The sequence below is a fragment of the Erpetoichthys calabaricus genome, chromosome 12 (genome assembly GCF_900747795.2).
Source record: "Erpetoichthys calabaricus chromosome 12, fErpCal1.3, whole genome shotgun sequence".
NCBI classification, from domain to species: domain Eukaryota; kingdom Metazoa; phylum Chordata; class Cladistia; order Polypteriformes; family Polypteridae; genus Erpetoichthys; species Erpetoichthys calabaricus.
Genome location: NC_041405.2, coordinates 141,235,803 through 141,248,735, shown reverse-complemented (window position 1 = coordinate 141,248,735; position 12,933 = coordinate 141,235,803). Strand labels below are relative to the sequence as shown.

Below are 12,933 nucleotides of genomic sequence, written 5' to 3'. Positions count from 1 at the left end.
CCTTCTCTAAACCTGCTAAACCCCATGAGAAAGACGGCGACAATCTCCATACACACATCTTCCCCGTGAACCCCACAGGCTATACACAGTCCCAAAAGCACTCACAGTTTCACCCAAAGCACTTTCTCTTCCTCCACCACTCCTCCCTGGCAACCTTGTCCTCTTCCTCCCGATTCTGGCTTCCTGAGTGGTGGTTGCTGGCCCCTTTTATAGCCCACCCAGAAGTGCTCCAGGTGCTTGATTACCTGTTTCCGATTGCACTTCCAGGCGGGGCTGCAGAGTCGCCCATGCAGGCTCAGGGACCCATGCAGCACCTCCTGGCGGCCACCCAAGATCCCAAAAGGGCTGTGGAGAACTCCATCTCCCATGGAGCTCTGCGGGAAACTGAGGCACCACCGTCAGCAGGGAGGCTGCCACCAGGCGTCCCAGGGGAGGTAATGAGTAGCCCATGGTTGCTTCCCCGGAACATACATAGAAGGGACATCCCGGCATGGGGTGCGGGAGACAATATATATATTGTGACCACCAGGGGGCACACCAGAGCACCAAACAGCAGACACAACTAAACCATACACAATTTTGGGTAAAATAAAAGGTACTTTTAATATATAATAATGTTTCTATAGCATTCAATCAGTCCAGCGTAGTAAATAAGTCATCTTCTGTCTTTCTTCACCACTCCTCCACAAGTGTCATCTGCTGCCTCCTGACTCTGACTCCCCAGTGCAGATGAGGTGCCATCTTTTATGCTTGACCTGAGAGTACTATTGGGGTCAAAGCACTACACATTATTGGAAGCACTTCCAGGCCAGATGAAAGTTCCCCAAAATAGGGCCAGCATTCTCCTGCAGCTCCTTCTGGCAGCACCCAAATACCCCAACAGGTCAGCCTCTCAGGACTAGAGCTTTCAATATGCCCTGCTGGATTACAAATAGGAGTTCCACCAGAGAGATACTGCCACCCTGTGAACATGGCACTGGGAAGCAGCCTTCCTCTGTCCTTATGTTATGGCCTTCTGACAGGCCCGGTCTTAGGTATTATGGGGCCCTAGGCGAAAGGGGGGTCCTGGGGCCCCCTGAGGGGGGCGGAGCCACCCTGGAAGCTCTGCGAAATGCGTGAAAATTAGACCAAGGAGAAAATAGCTTGCAGGGAAAGCAAAATACAGCATTCTTGCTAGGTGAGTAAATCAACCAAGGCCGATCAATTGTCTCGCCATTTGGAAGCTTTCTTAAGAAGAACCCATTCGAGAAATAGCGTAAATTGTCATCAGGGGGATATTTCAAGCTCAAATCACGATGAGGCCCCTTTTCAACTAGGAAAGTACGTTCTGAATCAGATATTGGCAATTCTGGCCAAAACCCTGGATCTTTCCACTACTCAGAAACACCGGATGTGTCATTGTTACTCTTACTGTTAGGAGCTGCATTTCCTTGATCATCATCCGCGCCTGCAATCACTCGGCCTTGCAACTCGGGAACCTGAGAAAGTTCAGCTTCTCGTTCAGAATCTTCATAATCCCGCTCGTTTTCGGAGTCTTGTCTAATGGTTACAGTACCAGATTGAGTTTTCATTTCTGCATCATCATCAGTGTCACAAAGCCTGAGGCTGAGTGTTTGTGTTTCAGCAGTTTCTGAATCTGATTCTACCGATGACGCACTCTCTCTGTGGGGGCCTCGGCCTGGGCCTTCATTGCTCTCCATACTGCGACTACCGCTGTTACCAGCACCAACTCTCACAAAATTGAGCAAAGCTCCTCTCTGAGACGCAATGAAAGCATCAGTATCTGCTTTTTCTTTCGCTTGGCTGCTCCAGATTCGTATTTACGCTTCGAGGACATACTGACAGACAGGGTTTTCGTTCGTTCTCACAACTCAGATTGCGGTTCTGCCTTCCCGCTCCCGTGCCACCTGCTGCCACTGACGAGGTGGAAGGATTTATGAGATCTTGACTTCTTCTTTCTTCTTCGACGAATGATGATGAGGGCTGATTCACTGATGTGAACGTTCGACCCATAGAGATTTTGACCCAAACCGCTCCGCTTTTATAGACAGCCGCCCACACGGACACGCCCCCGCTGGCCTATGTGATTTAAACATGCGAGGGGAGGGGTGGGCCAGGGGCCTGGCCGCCGTCGATCCAGGGCTCCCCGGACGCCGGGGCCCTAGGCGGTCGCCTACTTCGCCTGTGCCTAAGGCCGGGCCTGCTTCTGACCATGAAATATACCAACAACCAACCCAGCCAGGATGCCTGTCCATCCACTCTGACACTTACAATATATGGTCTTATGAAAGGTTATCTGCCCTACCAAAAGAGAATGGTATTCTGAGCATCTTCTAGATTCAGTAAGCACACTGATGCCTGAGTTGTGTTCTCCGATGGCCAGATAAAATGGGATCCCTTTTACCAACGTATCACTATCTCTGACATCACTCTCAGGTCTCTCAGACGGGCTTTATTTATGTCAGAAATCCACATGGAATTGCAGACCTCATGATGTTACATACACATGACTGGTGATGGATGGCTCTGCCTAAAAGCTTTGATCCTTGTACATTATCTTTACAATCTTTACCATCTCCAGTTCTTTTACCATTAAGTTGCAAACTGTCTGATTATTTCACCTTAAGTTACAAGAAAGAGAAAAGTACTTAGGTAATAAATTATCAGTCACAAAGAAAGAAAGAAAGAAAGAAAGAAAGAAAGAAAGAAAGAAAGAAAGAAAGAAAGAAAGAAAGAAAGAAAGAAAGAATGCAGATGTTTTCAAGATACTTTCAAGGGTCCCACAAATTTCTCTTGCAAATTGTCCTTTATAGTTCATTGTAATTCATCTGAGCAAAACAGAAAACTTAAAATAGAGGTAGATGGAAGTTTGTTTTTGTTTTTTTGTTTTTTAACATAGCATCTGCAGTTCCAAAATGACATTTTTATCCTCCAGGGCAATTGAGTTTTTTTTGTTTGGATATTCTGGTTTTCGATTATTTTTTGCTTTATCCTTGGATTCTTCTCATTGGATAAGTGTATTGGGACATGTTAGCTTGTCAGTTTGTTTGAATAATGTTGTTATATTTTCCCCCTTTTCAAACATAAATCCATCCATCCATCCATTGTCCAACCTGCTGAATCCGAACACAGGGTCACGGGGGTCTGCTGGAGCCAATCCCAGCCAACACAGGGCACAAGGCAGGGAACCAATCCTGGGCAGGGTGCCAACCCACCGCAGCAAACATAAATCTCCATTTATAAAAATTCTTGTTAATTTTTAGTTACAAGCCGGAGTTTTGATGATTCCTCTAACTTGTTGGGTATTTCTAGTAATGTTTGGGACTCTTTCTTCTCTTTTGATATTTTTTGGGTCTGCTAGTTGTCATGTTTCAGTCAGGGCTCCTCCCATAGCAGGGGTTCAAAGTCTTGTTTCTTGTCCTTTTTTGTTCATTTTTGTGTTATTTCTTTATATTAATGTTGTTTTTGTTGATTGGGTGCATTGCTCTTTGTTTCAGATCTTGCCTTTAAGCTGCCTGTGTTATGTCTGTTATGTCCCATGTGTTTTGTGGGTGGTTCCCTAAGAGGCGGGGCCACCTGTCAATCACTGCCAGGTACTGCCCTCTGTCTCCTGCACTTCTCGATGGTTCATTTTGAACGTGTCAGCGACTGGTGAGTGTACTGTAGTTGTGTTTATTGTGATTTTTTTTTTGATCTCTGATTTTTTGACTTTTTTCTCTGTTTTTTGACCTTGACTTTGGAAACTGCACTTAGGCAGAGTCTGCTTGGGATTGCTTTACTGGCTAGGCAAACCTTTATGGCGTTTGTGCTCTACGGAGCTTCACTGTTTGACAGAGCAAGTTTGTGGAAAGCGTTTTCTTTTTTATAAGCTCACATTTTATAGTTTTCCGTTCTGGTGGGCATTTTTGAAAGTGACTGGGATTTATGTGCTTTGAGACCCCACCCCCCCAACCCCCAGTGCACAACACTGAGATAAACAGATTTTGAGAGCAGACCAGTAGAAGAACATAAAGACAGGAGTAGGGGCAAAACGAGGAGACGCAGAATTCATCGTCCAAAATCAGTTAGCAAAAGATCAGAACCAAGGTGAGAAAACAAAATAAGAATTCAGCAAAAGGGCTGTTCTGTCCACAACTTTCAGCTGACCTTTTAATCCATTGTATCGATTACCTTGAGGCTGTGACCCCTGAGGAGACACACTAAGAAACGCAATGGCTGTACAACATGGCGGGGAGTTAAATGGTGACCGAAATGGCACAAAATATTAAACAACTGGAAAAAGAAAAATATGCAGAAAATAAAAAATAAACAGGGTCTCAATAAAAAAAATACTAGATCATTTAAAATGATTGAGAAAAACACATAAAAAATATCGAAGGATTCCAAATCATAACATTGAGGCTAAAATACAGTGGCATGAAATTGCATTACTCACGACCAGAAAAAGTGCAAAAAGGAAAAAAAACATAAAGAGGCAAACCAAGACAGTGCTAAATTGACAAAGTCCAACCAATACTTAGAAAAAGGGTCGGGAGCAGGCGCTGATTACAGTGTGTTGTAGCACCCACCACACGGTGAACCACCCAGATTGAGATCCAAGTGCAGCCGTGCAACGGGTGACCCCTCAACACCACACTGAACAGTGGGAGGTTTTTTATGGTGGCTGGAGTGCCAATCCTGCCACCAACCCCAAATTTTCCCAGTAAATTGGAGGACCTGTTTGCAGGGCTGTATGCAGATTAATGTCATACCCAGGCCAAAGCACTTATGTAAAATAGTCTGTAATAGTAATAGTAATACTAATATTAATAGTAATACTATGGCTAAAAATAAATGATTATGTGTCTAAAAACTGGCTTGTTATAATAGTAATTCATTACATTTATATAGCGCTTATGTGAATGTTACAGAGTTTACCAGACTTATTGCCGGTGGAGAGAAAGTCTTGCACATTCTGGCTGTTCTTGATTGCATGGAATGATGTCTTTTACCAGATGGCAAAAGATCGAACAGTCCATGATAGGGATGTGAGGAGTCTCTCACAATGCAGAGGAGTTTCTATCCTTAAAAATATCCTCAATGGAAGGGAGAGAGACCCCGATAACCCGCTCAGCCATCCTTACCACATGTGGCAGAGTCTTCTTGACAGACACACTGCAGGATGTGATGCAGCTCGACAGGACCCTCTCAGTAGTACCCCAGTAGAAGGTGGTGAGGATAGGAGGAGGGATTCTCACTCGCTTAGGCCTCCTAAGAAAGTGCAGCCTCTGCGGAGCTTTCTTGTCCTGGTGTGTGGTATTGATAGGGTTGCCAGACATCCCTTATATACGGGACATGTCCCATATTTGATCATTTTGTCCCCTGTCCCATACTGACCTTTCAGGGACACCCAAATTTCCCGTATTTAGTTCATTTTCTAATTTCGTAATAAATATATATATTAGGTATTTTATTTGTTATAGGTATTTTTACTACCTTCTTACGGTACTTAGTTGTAACTTTATAAGTAATTATACTTTCTTTTCTCAGATTCTCTTGATGAAAAGGTCACGAGGAAATAAATGTTTGCTGCCCGTTTGCTGCCTTGTTCAGTTGCTCTGGTCAGCTGAACACAGCGACACTCTTACGTTTTGCTCTCCAGCCGCGCTGCTGTGCAGTTCTGGGTCAGCATTGCCACATACCGTGACTGTCGACAAAGTGTGTTGTTACTACTGGCCACGGCCCACTTTTTTTCTAACTGCCTGTATTAAATAATTATGTTACCTATTAGGTTAGGTATTAAATTATTATATTTCTCTGTTGTTTGTATTAAATAAATATTTTCAAATGATTTCACTTTTACAGAATTTTCTTTTAGCTTATATTAAATAATTTTCAAATGATTATACTTTTGTTTTCTTCATAACCCATTAAAATCCTTGCTTTATGTTTTTAACTTATGTCTCTACTTTTATATAATATATTGGTCTGGGTGTGTAGGGGGCATGTATACATTTATATATATAGTAATATAGAGAGAGATTTTAAGAGTGTCCCGTATTTCTAATTTCCTAATCTGGCAACCCTAGATATTGAGGGTCCAGGAGAGATCTTCTCAGTGATGTAGATGCCCAAGAATTTTGTGTTGCTGACCCTCTCCATAGGAAAGCCACTGAAATGCAGTGGGGGATGTTCAGCCTTTGTTCTGAAGTCCACAATTAACTTTTTTGTCTTATATATATTAAGGGACTAATATCTGTGGTGAACTTCTTCTGAGCTGGCCGACTAATATCTGTGGTGAACTCCTTCTGAGCTGGCCAATAAAGGTCCTGGCCTGCTTTAATAGGTCTTATAGGAGGCCTCAACACACTTCCGCCAAGTCTGTGATACAGTTTACAACACCTAAAAGAAGAGACTCCTCAGTTCTTGCACCCTGATGTCTAACCCCTCTTCACTGTCTCCACTATTAACAAGCTTTTGTTCATTTTTTTTACTTTGTCCCTTTACAGTGAAGTTATCTCCCCCCAGAATAAAGAACATATCTTCTGTCTCTGGACAAAGCGGCTGCCTGCTTGTGGACTGGGATCCACTGACCTACTCTCAAATATCTAATTTGTCTCATGCCACCTATGAGATGGAATATCAGGCTGTAGACCAGGAGGACAGCCGGGTGCAGGTAGGCATCTGAAAATGAAAAACACTTTCTAACATCAAAAAGGATCTGTGGGCTCTGAGCAATCTGAAGAGTTCAAAAAGAGAGCCCATACACTTCTAAGCCATCTCTATTTGGACAGAAATCCAGAAACAAAGTAGACTTAATTACATTTTGTTATTATTTGTCAGAAAAAGGTGGTCCCCTTTGCCTTAGGGTATGCAACTCTGAAGCCTGTAAAGCAGTGCAACTTCTCCGCTAACACAAAGTATGCCATCCGGCTGCGAAGCCGCTACAGGAGCAACATGAGCCACTGGAGTGACTGGAGTGAAGAGAGGATGGCAGAGACCCCTGAGTCAGGTAAAATCCAGCCTGATTGGCTTTTCTCATGAATTTAAGGGGGCAAAATGAAGACAGTAAACAGACATATTTGATAGAGCTCAGTGAAAGTGAAATTACTATCCATCCAGCTACCCATCCAGTTCAAACCCACTTCATGTAATTGTGATGGAGGGTCTGCAGCCTATCCTAGGTAAGTTAGGTACAAAGCAGGAAGCAACATGAGTCAGGATTCCAGCGAATCACTATTAGTTATGAGTATATTTGAAGCAGTGAAAAGGGCGATGACCTCCATAAAGACCCATAGACCAGGCCAGGAACCTCCCTAGCCTACCTTGAATAGGCCTCACCCTAAACAGCCCGAGCCTGATCTGAATTTTATTTAGTCTTTAGTCATAAATCCTAATGAATTTCTCTTCTGGTCCTTCTAGCGCCTTCTTTAGCCCCTCAGCTGTGGAGACATATAACCCATCATGATCCATCTGGAAACAGGAGAGTCCTTCTTCTGTGGAAGGTAGAATTCCCTCTATTGAAAGGATATTCAGATTTTTTAGTGGGTCAACTTTGGCCCCCTCTGCCTGTCACTGACATTTCCTGTCTGCTTTCTCTCCTTCTCCATTCAGCCTCTGCAGAGACAGCACGAGAATGGCAGGATCTTGGGATTTCGCCTTTCCTACTTACGTGAAGGAGGGACAGAGAGAGCCTTCTTTCCAGGTTGCAGCTCCAGCGACTCTCTGTCTGCCTCATGTACCATTGATTTGCCTGCTGAGGCCTGCACAATATTTCTTAAAGCATACAACCATAAGGGAGAGTCTCCAGAGGCCACTATCACTATTCCTGCCTTCAACCAAACAGGTGCAAATCATTTTCACTTTCTAAAGGCGAGAAGAAACTGAAGGAGAAGTTCTGTGGAGAGCAGAGGTTCCTCTAATGGAAGAACAGATATAAATTTCACTGCTTTGCTCACTTGTAGGCACCATATAAAACATGGCTGTCCTGGACAAGGCATGTCATTTGTTGTGTTGGGTTAGGGTCCTTGGGTGACATTATTCCCCTTTTATACTCCTTATTATGTAGTCCTTAACAAAATGTCCCCAAATCCCTGGTGCAACCCTCATGTCACATTATATTTTATATCTATGACCTCAGGAAACAAGACAGAGGTAGCAGAACAGGCAGAAGAAAGTTACTTTGTATTCTCTTCAGTGGATGGGAAAAATGGCAGAATGACTAAGTTTCTTTCTTATATGTCTTCATCTCCCTTGATGTACTTTCCAAGCCAACAGGATAAGCCGACTCCCCTCTTCATGCCAGTCCTATTCAGCCAGAGCTTCTGTCCAGTCCTACCCCCATTCTAGCCGACTTTCCCCAGGTTTGGGCATGTGGAGGGGCCTCATCAATTTTACCTATCTGACCCTTCCACTCCAGGCCTATTAATGGACTCTCATCTCAGCCCACCTGTATCCCCCCAGTCTCGCTGTGCAGTCAGTTTTTGAGATTTTATCATTACCAGTTTTAACTTAGATAGATAGATAGATAGATAGATAGATAGATAGATAGATAGATAGATAGATAGATAGATAGATAGATAGATAGATAGATAGATAGATAGATAGATAGATAGATAGATAGATAGATACTTTATTAATCCCAAGGGGAAATTCACAAATTTAACTTGTAGCACATTCTAAAGCAGGGATCTCAAACTCCAGTCCTGGAGGGCCACAGTGGCTGCAGGTTTTCATTCTAACCCTTTTCTTAATTAGTGACCTGTTTTTGTTGCTAATTAACTTCTTTTGAATTGATTTTAATTGACCTGCTCTTGAAGACTCAGACCCAATACAACAACAACTACAACAACATTTATTTCTATAGCACATTTTCATACAAATAATGTAGCTCAAAGTGCTTTACATGACGAAGAAAGAGAAAAAAGACAAAATAAGAATTAAAATCAGGGAACACTAATTAACATGGAATAAAAGTAAGGTGGGCGGCACGGTGGCGCAGTGGGTAGCGCTGCTGCCTCGCAGTTGGGAGACCTGGGGACCCGGGTTCGCTTCCCGGGTCCTCCCTGCGTGGAGTTTGCATGTTCTCCCTGTGTCTGCGTGGGTTTCCTCCGGGTGCTCCGGTTTCCTCCCACAGTCCAAAGACATGCAGGTTAGGTGGATTGGCGATTCTAAATTGGCCCTAGTGTGTGCTTGGTGTGTGGGTGTGTTTGTGTGTGTCCTGCGGTGGGTTGGCACCCTGCCCAGGATTGGTTCCCTGCCTTGTGCCCTGTGTTGGCTGGGATTGGCTCCAGCAGACCCCCGTGACCCTGTGTTCGGATTCAGCGGGTTGGAAAATGGATGGATGGATGGATAAAAGTAAGGTCCGATGGCCAGGGACGACAGAAAAACAAAAAACAAAACTCCAGACGGCTGGAGACAAAAATAAAATCTGCAGGGGTTCCAGACCATGAGACCGCCCAGCCCCCTCTAGGCATTCTACCTAACATAAATGACCTCAATCAGTCCTCATTGTATTCAGGGTTCTCATGGAAGGACTTGATGATGACAGTCACATGGACTTCTGGCCTTTAATCCATCAATGTAGGGACATCATGGTGCTTTGATCAGGTGGTGGTGGCGCAGATCGCCACCACAGAAAACCGGAAAAAGAACAGAAGAGAGAGTAGGGGTTAGTTTCATTTCATACTGCATTATGTGCCGTATCCTAATCTAACTCCAGTCCCAAGCAGCTCTCCTCTTTTCCCACAGATCTCCCTGCACCCCTGGCTGTTACGGTGTCCTCTGCAAGTGATCACAGCCTTCTCATCCGGTGGACACCTTCCAAAGACCCCTCTGTGACTGGCTATGTACTTGAATGGTGTGTTGTGTCACAGAACATTACTTGCCGCGCCAGCTGGCAGCGACTAAGTTGGCAGACAACAGAAACAGTCATTACAGGTACGGTGTTAACAGAAATATGAATATTTTAGAAAGGGACATGCTTTATGCTTTTTGAGACTTGTGATCATTTGCTAAGCCATCAGTTCATTGAAATCATAGAAATGTTTGGGAACTTTGCCAAACTCTGCAAAATGCATTGAAGTCAATGGGGAAGGAGGAACTAAACTGGTTTTGAGTAGATTATAATGGTGCAATGGTCTTTTAAGTCCTCCAGAGGGCTAGAGAAGTGTCTGCCAACTACATTGGACCGATTATTTTGGGCAACAAAATGTGATTACTACTGTGCCAGAAATGACAAAAGACACAGAAGGAATGAAGACCACAGACCATCTTAAATAAATGGCCACAAATTAGTTAAAGTATATACAGTGTATATATACTGCTCAAAAAAATTAAAGGAACACTTTTTAATGAGAGTGTAGCATCAAGTCAATGAAACTTCTGGGCTATTGCTCTGGTCAGTTAAGTAGCAGAGGGGCTTGTTAATCAGTTTCAGCTGCTTTGGTGTACTAGAGGGGCAACAATGAGACGACCCCCCCAAAACAGGAATGAATGGTTTATCAGGTGGAGGCCACTGACATTTTTCCCTCCTCATCTGTTTTTTCACTAGTTTTGCATTTGGCTACGGCCAGTGTCACTACTGGTGCCATGAGTCCATACCTGGACCCTACAGAGCTGGCACAGGTAGTCCGACTTCTCCAGGATGGCACATCAATATGTGCCATTGCCAGAAGGTTTGCTGTGTCTCCCAGCACAGTCTCAAGGGCATGGAGGAGATTCCAGGAGACAGGCAGTTACTCTAGCAGAGCTGGACAAAGCCATAGAAGGTCCTTAACCCATCAGCAGGACCGGTAAGGGCAAGGAGGAACAGGATGAGCACTGCCAGAGCCCTACAAAATGACCTCCAGCAGGCAGGCCACTGGTGTGAATGTTTCTGACCAAACAATCAGAAACAGACTTCATTAGGGTGGCCTGAGGGCCTGACGTCCTCTAGTGGGCCCTGTCCTCACTGCCTGGCACCATTTGCCATAGAATACCAGAATTGGCAGGTCCACCACTGGCACCCTGTGCTTTTCACAGATGAGAGCAGGTTCACCCTGAGCACATGTGACAAACGTGAAAGAGTCTGGAGAAGCCGTGGAGAACGTTATGCTGCCTGTAATTTCATTCAGCATGACAGGTTTGGTGGTAGGTCAGTGATGGTCTGGGGAGGCATATCCATGGAGGGATGCACAGACCTCTACAGGCTAGACAATGGCACCTTGACTGCCATTGTTTTATCTATTGTTCGATGTCCTTGAGTGTTTTGAAAGGTGCCTACAAATAAATAAAATGTATTATTATTATTATTATTAGTTCCTGGAGGATGAAGGAATTGATACCATTGACTGGCCCCCACGCTCACTCGCCTGACCACAATCCAATAGAACACCTCTGGGACATTATGCTTTGGTCCATCCGATACTGCCAGGTTGCACCTCAGACTGTCCAGGATCTCAGTGATGCCCTGATCCAAATCTGGGGGGAGATCTCACCGAAAAACCATCTGACGTCTCATTGGGTGCATGCCTGTCCCCATCAACACGACGTTATCAGGCATGCATACAAGCACGTGGGGGCCATACAAACTACTGAGTACGATTTGGAGTTGCTGCAATGAAATTTCGGCAAAATGGACTCGCCTGCCACATCATTTTTTCACTTTTTGGGGTGTCTTTCATTTCAGCCCTCTGTAGTTGATAATTTCATTTCCATCAAATGATGTGGCATCTTTTCATTCCTAACACATTACCCAGTCCAAATCAGTAAAGATATCCAGCAAGATTTTTTTTTTCCCATCGAGATCTGATGTGTTTTCAAAGTGTTCCTTTAATTTTATTGAGAAGTTTATATATATATATATATATATATATATATATATATATATATATATATACAGTGGTGTGAAAAACTATTTGCCCCCTTCCTGATTTCTTATTCTTTTGCATGTTTGTCACACAAAATGTTTCTGATCATCAAACACATTTAACCATTAGTCAAATATAACACAAGTAAACACAAAATGCAGTTTTTAAATGATGGTTTTTATTATTTAGGGAGAAAAAAAATCCAAACCTACATGGCCCTGTGTGAAAAAGTAATTGCCCCCTTGTTAAAAAATAACCTAACTGTGGTGTATCACACCTGAGTTCAATTTCCGTAGCCACCCCCAGGCCTGATTACTGCCACACCTGTTTCAATCAAGAAATCACTTAAATAGGAGCTGCCTGACACAGAGAAGTAGACCAAAAGCACCTCAAAAGCTAGACATCATGCCAAGATCCAAAGAAATTCAGGAACAAATGAGAACAGAAGTAACTGAGATCTATCAGTCTGGTAAAGGTTATAAAGCCATTTCTAAAGCTTTGGGACTCCAGCGAACCACAGTGAGAGCCATTATCCACAAATGGCAAAAACATGGAACAGTGGTGAACCTTCCCAGGAGTGGCCGGCCGACCAAAATTACCCCAAGAGCGCAGAGACGACTCATCCGAGAGGTCACAAAAGACCCCAGGACAACGTCTAAAGAACTGCAGGCCTCACTTGCCTCAATTAAGGTCAGTGTTCACGACTCCACCATAAGAAAGAGACTGGGCAAAAAACGGCCTGCATGGCAGATTTCCAAGACACAAACCTCTGTTAAGCAAAAAGAACATTAGGGCTCGTCTCAATTTTGCTAAGAAACATCTCAATGATTGCCAAGACTTTTGGGAAAATACCTTGTGGACTGATGAGTCAAAAGTTGAACTTTTTGGAAGGCAAATGTCCCGTTACATCTGGCGTAAAAGGAACACAGCATTTCAGAAAAAGAACATCATACCAACAGTAAAATATGGTGGTGGTAGTGTGATGGTCTGGGGTTGTTTTGCTGCTTCAGGACCTGGAAGGCTTGCTGTGATAGATGGAACCATGAATTCTACTGTCTACCAAAAAATCCTGAAGGAGAATGTCCGGCCATCTGTTCGTCAACTC

At 43.9% G+C, this 12,933-nt stretch overlaps 2 protein-coding genes across 2 annotated transcripts in view; both read left to right on the top strand.

Moving 5' to 3' along the window:
• The window catches only part of ap3d1 (adaptor related protein complex 3 subunit delta 1), a 1,136,182-nt gene that overhangs the window by 947,043 nt on the left and 176,206 nt on the right, over nt 1–12,933 (top strand). The window lies entirely within an intron of this gene.
• Nucleotides 1–12,933, top strand: part of LOC114663173 (interleukin-6 receptor subunit beta) — a 59,208-nt gene that overhangs the window by 26,343 nt on the left and 19,932 nt on the right. Inside the window, exons 4-8 of the mRNA XM_051935297.1 lie at nt 6,489–6,655; nt 6,823–6,991; nt 7,402–7,484; nt 7,594–7,825; nt 9,730–9,918. Of these exons, the coding sequence (XP_051791257.1) occupies nt 6,489–6,655; nt 6,823–6,991; nt 7,402–7,484; nt 7,594–7,825; nt 9,730–9,918 (840 nt within the window). The remainder of the gene's footprint in view (nt 1–6,488; nt 6,656–6,822; nt 6,992–7,401; nt 7,485–7,593; nt 7,826–9,729; nt 9,919–12,933) is intronic.